This window comes from Apaloderma vittatum, unplaced genomic scaffold (assembly GCF_000703405.1).
Source record: "Apaloderma vittatum isolate BGI_N311 unplaced genomic scaffold, ASM70340v1 scaffold2148, whole genome shotgun sequence".
In the NCBI taxonomy this organism is placed as follows: Eukaryota; Metazoa; Chordata; class Aves; order Trogoniformes; family Trogonidae; genus Apaloderma; species Apaloderma vittatum.
In genome coordinates, this window is record NW_009731032.1 from 12891 (window position 1) to 24578 (window position 11688).

At 39.7% G+C, this 11688-nt stretch overlaps 1 protein-coding gene across 1 annotated transcript in view; it reads right to left on the bottom strand.

The window, feature by feature from the left end:
* Positions 1-10815, bottom strand: part of KLHL7 (kelch-like family member 7) — a 22065-nt gene extending 11250 nt beyond the window's left edge. The window contains exons 1-6 of the mRNA XM_009875008.1: positions 10719-10815; positions 9683-9776; positions 8379-8503; positions 6399-6574; positions 3845-4019; positions 2288-2430 (exon numbers count right to left, since the gene is read on the bottom strand). Coding sequence (XP_009873310.1) covers positions 2288-2430; positions 3845-4019; positions 6399-6574; positions 8379-8503; positions 9683-9776; positions 10719-10797 — 792 coding nt within the window. The 5' untranslated portion in view covers positions 10798-10815. The remainder of the gene's footprint in view (positions 1-2287; positions 2431-3844; positions 4020-6398; positions 6575-8378; positions 8504-9682; positions 9777-10718) is intronic.
* Positions 10816-11688: the final 873 nt, after the last annotated feature.

Sequence of the window (11688 nt, forward strand, 5' to 3'; positions counted from 1 at the left end):
CTGGGCCCCTCAGCTCAAGAGAGACAGGGAACTGCTGGAGAGAGTCCAGCGCAGCCACAGAGATGCTGAAGGAAGTGGAACATCTCCCTGATGAGGAAAGGCTGAAGGAGCTGGGGCTCTTTAGCTTGGAGGAGACTCAGGGGTGACCTCATAAATGTTTAGAAATATATAAATGGTGAGAGTCAGGAGGACGGAGCCAGGCTCTTTTCAGTGATGTCCAATGACAGGACAAGGGGGAACGGATACAAGCTGGAGCGTAGGAGGTTCCACAAAAACATTAGAAAAATACTTTCCTCTGTGAGGGTGACAGAGCCCTGGCACAGACTGCCCAGGGAGGTTGTGGAGTCTCCTTCTCTGGAGACATTCAAAACCCACCTGGACGTGTTCCGGTGGGATCTACTCCAGCAGAGGGGTTGGACTAGAAGGTCTTTCAAGGTCCCTTCCAACCCCTAGCATTCTGTGATATATAGACATTACTGTTCACAAAACAGCTTTCCTCATAGTAATATTACAAAACTGTAAAGTTTAGGTCTGACTGAAGATCACCTTAGCTAAATATGTAATTTTCCTTTTAGTTGTCTTTGCCTGGTGCTCCCACTGAGATTTATTTTTCAAACAAGCTTAAAGTTTTCAGAAAATGCATGGTGACAACTGGAGATGGGCATTATATTAGTTTAAAAAGAGCGATCAAGCAACTATCCCCATCTTTAGAGTTCTGCCTGTCGTCGACATAAGGCACTTCAGCAATTTAACCTCTCGGTTAGGTTGGTAGAGACCACATGCACACTATGCTGATAATACCATTGCTAATAATGACTGGGACAATAGGTCTCAAAACTGGTTTCCATGCTGCCTAAAATCAGCTTTGTTCCAACATAAATCACTAGAGATTACAAGAAAGAAACTTTGATCTGATTTCCTTCTAACATAAAGAAAGGTCAGAGCATAATGGGTGAATTACAACTTGTTAAAATGCCAAAATCAAGTAACTGAAAAGGATGAATGCTCTGCCCAAAGGCTTCCTCAAATCAAACCTTGGAAAAGAATTATCTGCTCTGTTCCCTTCACCTCCTCACTCCCAGCTGGAATATCGCTTACTTGTCCACGTGTACAAAGGACGAAGGTGGTCATTACTTTGGAATTTGGAATTCCCAATTAAAAAAAACCAAAACCAACAAACCACCAAACACAAACCCACACAAAACCCAATACACATATTAAATATCTCTCAAACTAAGTCAGCAAAGCTGGGAAGTTTTTCTTCAGAGTCAAGTGCTCAAAGAAGGTACCTTCAATTTTATCTTGCATAAGGGAATGTGAATGACGAGACCAAAACAGATCCCATAGACTTCCTTCTTCTGAATTAGATTTGACAGGGCTCACATTGACTATAAAATTCACACAAATCAGAATTTCTGCAACAAAATATTACATGTATGTGATCTTGTAACAGAGCCCTGATGTTTACATAGCAACTGCTTTCTGTATTACTGCATACGCTTGCCTGGTAAAGCACAGTATGGATCATCCTTTCACATGCGGCTGACGTTTCTAGACAATCTAGTCTGCATAGCTGAAATATACAGCATTCCTCTGCCTTGGTTTTATTCAGAAAACATGGAAACATATTTCAGGCAAAGCCTGCCTGCTCTAAATCTGCCATTTCGAGTTCTTTTGTTGCAGAAATTCACTCTTCTCCACTTACTGAATACCTGCCTCCCAATCCTTCTCCTTATATGCTCTTACGAGCTAATAAAATCGTCAACCACTGGGATTTAGAAAGTGGTTACATACTTATAATAATTGCACTGAAAAAAACCATGTTGCGCTCCAAATTCGGGTTCTACGCTAACTTATGATCCAATAACGTAACTTGTGCAAAAGAAGAAATTGCTTCAAGTTATTCTCTGAACACATACATGCACGCACATGCATATAGACTTTCATATATTCCTAACCGATTCCTTGGCGTTTCGGTGATCTTTTATTTAGTTCCAGCTGCAAGATGCACATACCAATCAATTCTCAACTCGGATGGATTTATCAGAGCTCTATATATAAAGTTGCCAATAAGCACACACATAATCAGCCAACTAAAAATTAAATATTACATCTAGGTATAGAGATTTGAAAATACCTAACTCTTCCAACTCTATACCCAAGAGGCAGGAAATACATCCTTCCTAGTACCGTTTTGTAGATCATTATGTCTTAGTTATTATCATCAGCAAATAAAACACTAAGATTACAAACAGTGAATCTTAATGCATTCTGAGGTAACGATTACCTTTGGATTAAAATATCTGCAGGACTGGGGCTGTGAGCCTCCAAACAGAGCAATGCGATAGTCATGTTTTTTTCTTCTTGGCCGTGTACCTTCCACTAACTCTTCTCTGTCTTCTGGGGAAAGCAGATGGTATCGCATCCCACCTAGAAGGAAGATAACAACTATTTGCAGATCCAGCGTAGCTTGTACGTGGAAAGCGATGTTTCAGAGGCACGAACAGGGTGAGGAGGGAAGGGGAAAACCAAGTCTCTACATTACCCCCGGCCAGCTTTGATTTAAGAGGGAAGAATGCACGGCAGCACATAAGGATGGGAGCGTACATCCAGATTTATGCTCTATTTCAGATTGCCTGCTCCATGTGAAAAGAGGATATGGATATCGACTCATGTTATATCAGCTCTTTTAGCCAATATTAACAAGCAATTAAAGTTTACCACATTGAAACAGGCAAAAGGAAGCAAACCCAAAGAACAGAACACCAGAATTGGGAACTTAAAGACGACAACACTAACATTAAAAGAAGGGACTTGAATGCAGTGAGTAGACAACCATGCTCACCTCCTCACCCCATAATTTCTGATTAATAAGGAAGGCATCTCTAGCACATTGTGCCTCACAAAAATCCCTCACTTTTGTTCTTAGCTTGACAATGCAAAGTATGTTATAACTGGTACAAAAAAATAAGCATTCTCCTAAGAAACATTCTAAAGAATGTAAAAGTTAATGACATTATAAGTCTACAACCAGAAAAAAATCCTTATTTCTTAAACAATGCACCCAATTCCATGTCCTACAAGAAGCATGACTGAGACGTCAACGGTCAGCAAATACTTACCTATACCTAAGTTAATTTGAAAGTTCACTCATCAAAACTGAAGGAACACAGTTGCGTACTGTTTTTTAAATTTACACTAAAATGAAGCCAACTAGTTAACCACTACTAAAATAAAATAGTTTCTTTCTAGAATATTTGTCAGCATCTAGCCTTTTCCTTCTTATATGATAAAACTTCACAAATGGTTTCTAAAAACAAGTGGGAAGTTTGTTCTCTATCTCATCTGCACCTTGAAAATGCAACTGCCTGTAGGCACAATAGTCAGTATATATTAGAGATAAAAACAGCACAACATATGCTTGATGTTCTCATTTGATTAGGGAAGCTTTGTAATATTCAAAATTGATATAAAGTATTTTTTATTAATTCACATAGGAATACGAACAATACTGAAGTTACTAGTCTGTCCCAAGGCACACTAACACTTCCAGTTACTCTAACAATTCATTGATGAAATCTGAATTATTTGTCATAGAGTTCGCGACCTTTGCTAGGAGAAAAGAAATAAAGTCACACTTAGTTACATAAACTGGGCTTTATTTAAATGATAATCTGCTAATCCATCCAACTTGGACTAAACACAGCATCCTAGAGGGAACACAGTCAGTTGAATTTAATATGAAAATGTTGTCAGAGCATTTTAAAGCAAACAGTTTTTTAAAATTCCACAGTATTTTTTAATTATACAGAATTTTAAAGACTTCAGCTAGAATTCAACTTACTGATCACCATTTTAAGGCATTCTGGGTTATCCTGAATAAGTGGTTCAGCCTGAACTGTTTTACTTAAGAAGTTCTTTGATATAAGAGGAAATCGGACTTTAGCAAGAATATCAACCATGTATGGCTGGCGATTTGTCTCATCATACTTCAGCCATCTGACTGCAGCATCATAAACCTTAAACAAGAGAGAAAAAGAAAAGAATAAGGCACATCACCACAGAAAAAGACAAATAACATCCAGCCTGGCCTTAAAAACTTCCTGGGATGGGGCTTCCATCCCCTCTCTGGGCAGCCTGTGCCCATGTCTCACCACCCTCATGGGGAAGAACTTCCTAATGCCCAATCTAAACGGATCCATCTCTGGCTTTAATCCAGTCTCTCTAGTCCTATCACTACCCGACATCCTAAAAAGCCCCTCACCAGCTTTCTTGTAGCCCCCTTGAGATACTGGCGTCCTCAATAAGGAGATCTACAATAAGGTCTCCTCGAAGCCTTCTTTTCTTCAGATTTACTTTCATGAAGGAAAAATAGAGCAGCTATTAGATAAAGCTACCTTCCCTTTTTTGGACAAATGTAAACATGCTCTACACCGATAAAAATGTTATGAGTAGAATGTCAACTTTCCAGCAGTAATTCCAAGAAATAAGATTCCCATAGTATCTGTGAGAAAATAGCAGAAGATCAGCAAAGGAGGATTGTAAACACACTTGAGCAACTTGCAGCTGGGATGTCAAAACACACATACACTAATTGCTGTTTAGTTTTGTGTGCTTGACAAGTAGAACATCTGTGTTCAGATAACAGACCTGTGACAGACTCAGAGATACCTTATCCAACATGCTTGAGATCCTGCCTTGCTGTGGGAAAGATCAAAGCGGAGCAGAAAACGGTGTCTGCAAAAAATCCCTGATAGAGAGGCAAAAGCAGGAGGTTCAAAAGTTTTTTCACCCTCTATCTGGGATTGAGCTCGACAGTGCCTGCATTCCCATTTGCATGCCTCCACCTGGGTGCTGCTCTGGAGGTCCCCTGGTTTGCAAGGTAGTGAAAATACATTTACACTTCGCGTTTCATCTGTGGTTTTGTGGTCATTCCTGCATCCTGCCTGTGTCAGCTCACACATTATCACTGGCAAACTTCTGCTGTTTCATGGTGTGCACTGATACTTTCTGAAAGGAATTTTAATGAAGTTGTGCTGCCTACACAAAATTTCTGCCACTGCTGCCAAGCTAAAGCATGCCACCCTGCCTTCCCAAAAGAACTTCTAGAAGGAAAATTCGAGTGTCATTTTGGCTGCAAGCCAAACACTTGCAATTTTGAGAATGTTACCCTGCAACCTGAACTTTCCCAGAACATGGTAAGAATGTCGAACTGTGACCTAACATATTTGTACTTGTAACTAGCCAACTACGACAGTAAATCACCTGCTACTATCCCCAACTCTTAATCATTCTTATTTTTGTTAAACTTTTTACAGCAACAGATACTCAAGAAAACATATTCTGTGAAAGCTAAACTTCGGTCAGGGAACCCTCCATTTCTAAGTGGTTACACACACCATCTTGGCTACGAGATCCCTCTGTTGCACTTCGAAGGAATGAGTCAACTCACGAGGACATACCCAAACTAAAATTAGCTAGTTCAAGCAGCAGAACGACATAGCTAGAAAGGCAAGATTTCAGCTTGTTTTCAACAGATTTGACTGAGGAGCTACAAAAACTATGCAGCAGCTACAACCATCCTGCAGTCACCTCTCTGGGCCACGCTGCAGACACCTGCAGCAGGAAGAACAAGCTGGCAAACAAGCATTCAGGGCTGTGCTATAAGCTGAATCAAGCTTTCCAAATGGGACAGCTCAGAATGTAACTTCTACCACAGGTTACAACTTCCTAGTGAAGCTCCTGGCTTCTTTCAGCCACCGGAACTGTTTTGTGTCCACTCCCTAAATAAGGGCCTTCCATCAATCACTGTCAATGCATCTAGATTTCAGTGCTTTGGTCATCTTCCTTCCAAGTCCCTCAGTTCCCCAAGCTTGTGCATCCACGCATTTCCATCAGAAGCAACTCCTCCTTGGAATGGGCCGGGACCATGCTCAGCTAGAGACATGCACCATTAAGGCGCAGTTTGCTTACCACTCTGAAGTAGTTCCCTTTCACCACTAGCACATGGACCCCGATCCAGGAGCAACTGCTGTAATACACCCACCTTAATTCGGCTCACAGAATTCAGTTCATATACTGAGGAATCAGAAACGCTGTAGCTATCTCAGTAAAGGAAACCGTTTCGCTTATTCCCTTTATGACTTTTTTCTTCCTAATTTGCTGAAACAACATGTAATATAACCACACCTGAAACATGTGTATTCATTAATATTTGGGTTTCAGCAAGCCAGGATGCAGCTTTTACTCAACAATTTAGTAAGCACTATGTGCATCATAGACTGTAGGAACACCAAAAGTGATACTTTAAACCAGTTCTTGGTTAAAAAACAAACACACAAAAAAAGCTAAAACAATGAAATTCAGTGCTGTCAGTTGGTATGAAACAGAGCTCTCACCTGGTCTTCTGCCCTCACTGTCAACGTATCTTGGTTCAAGAGATGTGTCACACGCTTAACATCCAGTTGAAGAAACTCATCTGTCTTGTAAACTTCAGTGAAATGCTGATGGATAAAGTCATCTGCAGTGGCTTTAAGTTCTGGACAGTCTAGGCATTCTGCTAACACACTTATACCTATGAAGGAAAAATTAAGAGAAACACCTTCCAAACGTGAACTGCAATCACCTTTAATATACTGAAGTAGAAGAAAATTACTGTAGTTTCAGTGATACTTGCTACTCCAGCTTAATATTTACTACCATGCTGCCTTTTTTTTTTTCCTTTAAAACATATGCTATCTATCTTAACTCATCTGCCACTCAAGACAAGCTAAGCACAAGCTGCTGATCCCTATCCCTGTCAAACTAATTGGAGAGTCAGACCTGCAGCACTTGCTGTATTAACCTCTCTAGCACTATTTTCTCCCCGTTGCTTTCCCAATTACAAAGCAAGTCCGAGCCATACTGCAATAATAAAGTCTAACTAGAACAGCTTGAGAAACTGGATCCAGGTTTTATGACCTCTCCTGACTGCTCATGCAGCAGCAGTCACCAACCAAGCCCAATTTCCTTCAAGAGTCACAGTGAACTGAGACTTTTCTATACAGGTAGCACAGTCAGCTGTATACCAGACAAAAAAGTCTGATGCTGTTGCAGGAGCAGAAGGTTGGCATAAAGGTACAAAGAGAAGCCTGTTACCAAGAAGCATCGTTTCCAACTCTCCCCTTAGAAACCAGGCAAGCACAGACCTTTTCAGTCAACTTTTCATCATCATGCTGCAGTCTTCCTCCTCCTTTGAAGGAAGGGATAGCAAATGCAGTAGAAGCAACTCACCAGCTCATGGGCTGCAAATACCCTGAGCTGCTCTAAGTAGTAAAATGCAAACTAGAAAGATAAAAATTGAGTGCGCAAGCTCTTTGCAAAATTTTCAAGAGAATCAAAATATACTATGGGTTCTTTCAAATAGACTTTTTTTTTTTTAAATGAACTGTGGACTTGCCTAGAACTGGATAGAACACATAGAACTGCATAGAACACATTTCACCTTGTAAACAATGCCTTGGATAAAAACGGATTTAATTTTTATCTCCCTTTTTGCTACAAATTAGCAAAGTATGCAAGTGTTAGAGATCATAATTTTCTAGTTAACAAAAAACACCGAAGAGGGAATATGCCTCAAAGCACACATAAGTGGCATTTTCCACAGAAGGTAATGCCTTTCCTCCAGCAGTTATTTCAGAAACACAGTTGTACTGCACACTAAAGCATCAGCTGATTCATTATAATTCAGATACTCTGCAAAACATTTCTATTGATATTATAAACACTTATAACATCATTGAGATGTTACTAGAATTACATGACACACATCAATAAGAAACCTTGTGAACAAGTTTATCTTTTTATCTCTGTTTAAATAAAGTGTACCAAATCTTAAGTATGAAAAAGCATTTAGTTCTACTTGTTTACCTTTTCTGTAACATTTACATGGGAGCTACAGAACGTATTAAGTTTTAAACCAGCCCAGATAACATACATGCATTTCAGTCAAAATGAAGAGCAACTAAAAATCAAGAGTAACCTAAACTTATCCTGTTCATACTTCTAGATGTGCTAGTTTTGTAGAAATTATCACTGCCAAATGCTGTCTCCAAGTACAGTAACAACAATCGAGAGCTCACCTTACTAAACAGCTGACATTCTCTAACCAACAAAAATCTTCAGGTGCTGCCAAGCTGAGAGAAGACCTAACACAGTCAGGGGATCCTGATATCAGCAAAACAATGGCCAGACTTCTTTCTACAGCAGGTTCAGATTCAGAGTAAAATTATACCCCTAGATTTAGCCAAATATTACTGTCTTTTAGACAATACTATATATTATTCCAGAACAGCAAAGTTAAAACCTAAACAGTAAATTTAAGTCTGCGTTTCTCTTACCAAGGCAATTGGAAGCATCAACTTGTTCCTTTAGGAAGTCCACACACATTTTTTTCACAGGTTCAATTTGATACTGGTTTGCTGCATCTAGTAAAGACTGGACATTATTGCTGTTAACTGAGATTCTGCAAAACAGAAGGTGTAGGTAATTTTAGTGATGACAATCTTACTTTATTGCAGTAAAGGGGGGAAAAAACAAAACCAACTTATATCAATTCACATACAAGGCAAAATTATTTCCCTGCTATTTACCCAAGAATCTTTCACATACAGGCTGAGAACACAACCTCCCTTCATGACCTTTTCAAACTGCTTTACTAAGGAAAGGCAAAGGGTAACTAGTTCTGGATGCTGAATAAGCCTTTAACACAGGCTCTCTGCAGTACCGTACTACTGTGCTGACTTGAGCGATGAGCCACCTTCACAAAACAGAAAATGAACCAAATCTTTTTTTCTGACAGTCTCCCACTCCCAAACAGGTATCAGCAAAAGCTGTTTAAACTCATTGTCAGGATTGCTCTGGCTGATGTGCCCAAAGAGCACAAGCAGAACATCCAGTCTGGCAGTGCTTCAACGGAAACGTCAGAGCCAACGATAAGGGCTTGGGCACCAGAGGAGGCAACCATATGGCCTGAGGTGCTGACACTGACTCTCATCACTCTCATCACTGATGGAATATACAACAGGATTCCTCTCAAAGAAAGGAGAAAGCCTTCCTAAGGAGAGTTAATCCCATTAACACAAAGATAAAAGGTCTGCCACCCACCAGTCATGAGAGCTGATGAAGTAGTACTGTTTACAACCCTAGGCATCTGCACCAGCTTTGTTTTTTTAAACAAAACCCCATAACTGCCATATGCAGGGACAACTTGAGATAGGAGAGAAATGCTCTTCTCAGAACAGTTACCCACCCCGCCTGTCCCCAGATGGTGGTGTAACTCCTGGAAGCAGTTCTGTGCAATAGCTACCATGGCCGTAAAGAGAAACCCTGCTGATAGCAATAAGGGCCTGAATTTCAAAACAGTGGGAAATATCATTTGACTCCAACACTGAATTCAAAAGCTTGAAGTGCTTTGAATTGCTTCTGGAGACAACTACCAGCCTCTTTAGTCTGCAGGGCTTCCTACTGATTAAAAAGGAAAAGGGAAGAAGGACAGAAGATCTAGTTATATCAGGCTTTAAACAAAGTAAAGAATTGTAATGGTAACAAAACCCATGAATCATAAAAGCATTATTTTAAGATTTTATCATTGACATTTGGCAGGCTTCCTAGAGAACATGTCTGCTTTAAATAACAAAACTACCTTGCAGTATAAGCAAACTCCACAAGCTGTTCAATAATGTCAGGTTCTGCATCTTTCAGCTCCACTTCAAAGGATTTTGATTCGAGCATATTTGCTGCAAATAGGTTAAAAGACAAACTACATCAATAAGCCACTTTAGTTATTGTACATTTTGCAAACACTAGACAATAAAATGATCAGACAAAGTGGGAACCTGCTCAAAACTGCACACAGCTGACTGCTGTTTTCCCAGGATTACTAATGCAAGTCAGGAGAGAAAGGAGGCAGTGGGACAAACAAGGTAACACCAGCATGCACACACACCAGCTATGTAAATTACGATAAACTGTATTATTAAATTAAATGGAAAAGGTCATAGCTGCTGTTGACTGCAGTGCAGACTGCCAAGTTAGCATTACCAAAATCAGGAAGCACACACCGCCCTGTCAAAAGCTATTTCCACATTCAAGCTGACAACAATAGAGACAGCTCTGAGCTCCTCACATCCAGACGCAGCACTGTAAGGTTGCCCACAGACAGTCACAAGCCATCAGAAGGCACAACTATTTCACTTCCACTCGGCTTTGCTGTGCACTTTACAGCACAATACTTTTAAAAGTCATGGGTAAGGCATAAAAAAAGCAAGACATACTACATAACTGAATTCGTAAGGGTAGCATAAATGCAGGAATATTTTCACCCCTGAAAGGCCGTTTTGTATGCAGAGGTGCCTAATGGTGGGAAGCAATGGGGCAGACAAAGTGTCATGGGAATAAAAACTCCTTATTTTCAGGTTCAGGGAAGGAGACTAACTGTAACACAGTGTATGGGCCCCAATTAATAGGAAAGCTTACATATGAAGTAACACTTGATCAACAGAGAGTTAAAGGAGAAATGAGTGGAAAAGTGAACAGAGATGAATGGAAGACAGACACAAAATGAAGAAATCTTATCCCTGAAATTAATCACTTTTGTAAAATAAACCAGCTTGTCAGCCACAGTTCTAACAGGATATCATGACAAAAGTTAACAATAATTCAATTTTGAAAAGACTTACTAGTAAACATCAAATTAAAAAAGTGACTGGCTGAAGCAAGCACAACACGGTGAGCTGGGATCTTTCTTTCTTGAACCATAAGAATGACATCACACAGCGTTTTCTAAATCAGAGGAAAAAACAGACAAATAAAACCCATAAAGATCAGCATTTCTGAAAATCTTTTAACAACATTTCTTTAAAAACAGTTTATGGTAGGTCACTGCTTTTCTTAATCCACACAACTCGAGTATTATGTAATGAAAAATTTTCTGAAAGTCAAAGTTCCCGTTCAGTAACCTGGAGAACCCACTAGGTTCAGTTTACCCATGAACTTGTACCTTAAGAAGGGTCACGGATAACATATGAAATCTGATTAAGGTTTTTCCTACAGCATTTATATCAGCCTCTAATAACGTAGGCTCTGCAGCATCTAGCAGGGGCTGCATTTGTATTACACTCTCTTCATCCACCAGTGCTCTCCTCTTTGCTCAGCTATTGATTTTAAACAAATACCAAACAAAAAAATCCACACACAACTTGTAGGAACCTGATATTTGAAGAATGCCATCATATTGCTCAACTAGGGTGATAGCAATGAACAAGTTTAAAGCATTCAGTGGAACGTTTTAAAGAAAATGCATCCCAAGAATATGACTTCTACGGAAGTGTTTGACTGGTCACCATCTGACAAGCAACTAACCAACTTCCAGAGGAGGAGGGGAAAAAGAAAAACAAAAAGCACCTACACTAAAATTTATTTCTGTTTTGTTTGCTATTTGTATGTAAGCAGTAAGTTTCTTTCCTACACATGACCTGTCATGCACTAGAAGAAAAAAGGAAAGTTACAGAACTTTAAAGTTGTCAGGAGACATGAGAGGAGAGCAAGAGACTGAAATAAAAGCACACAATTTGGGTAGATTCTCAAATGGTACCTTTTCTAAGAACACATTCACTGAAGTAAATGCACATCACACTACAGTTAATTATA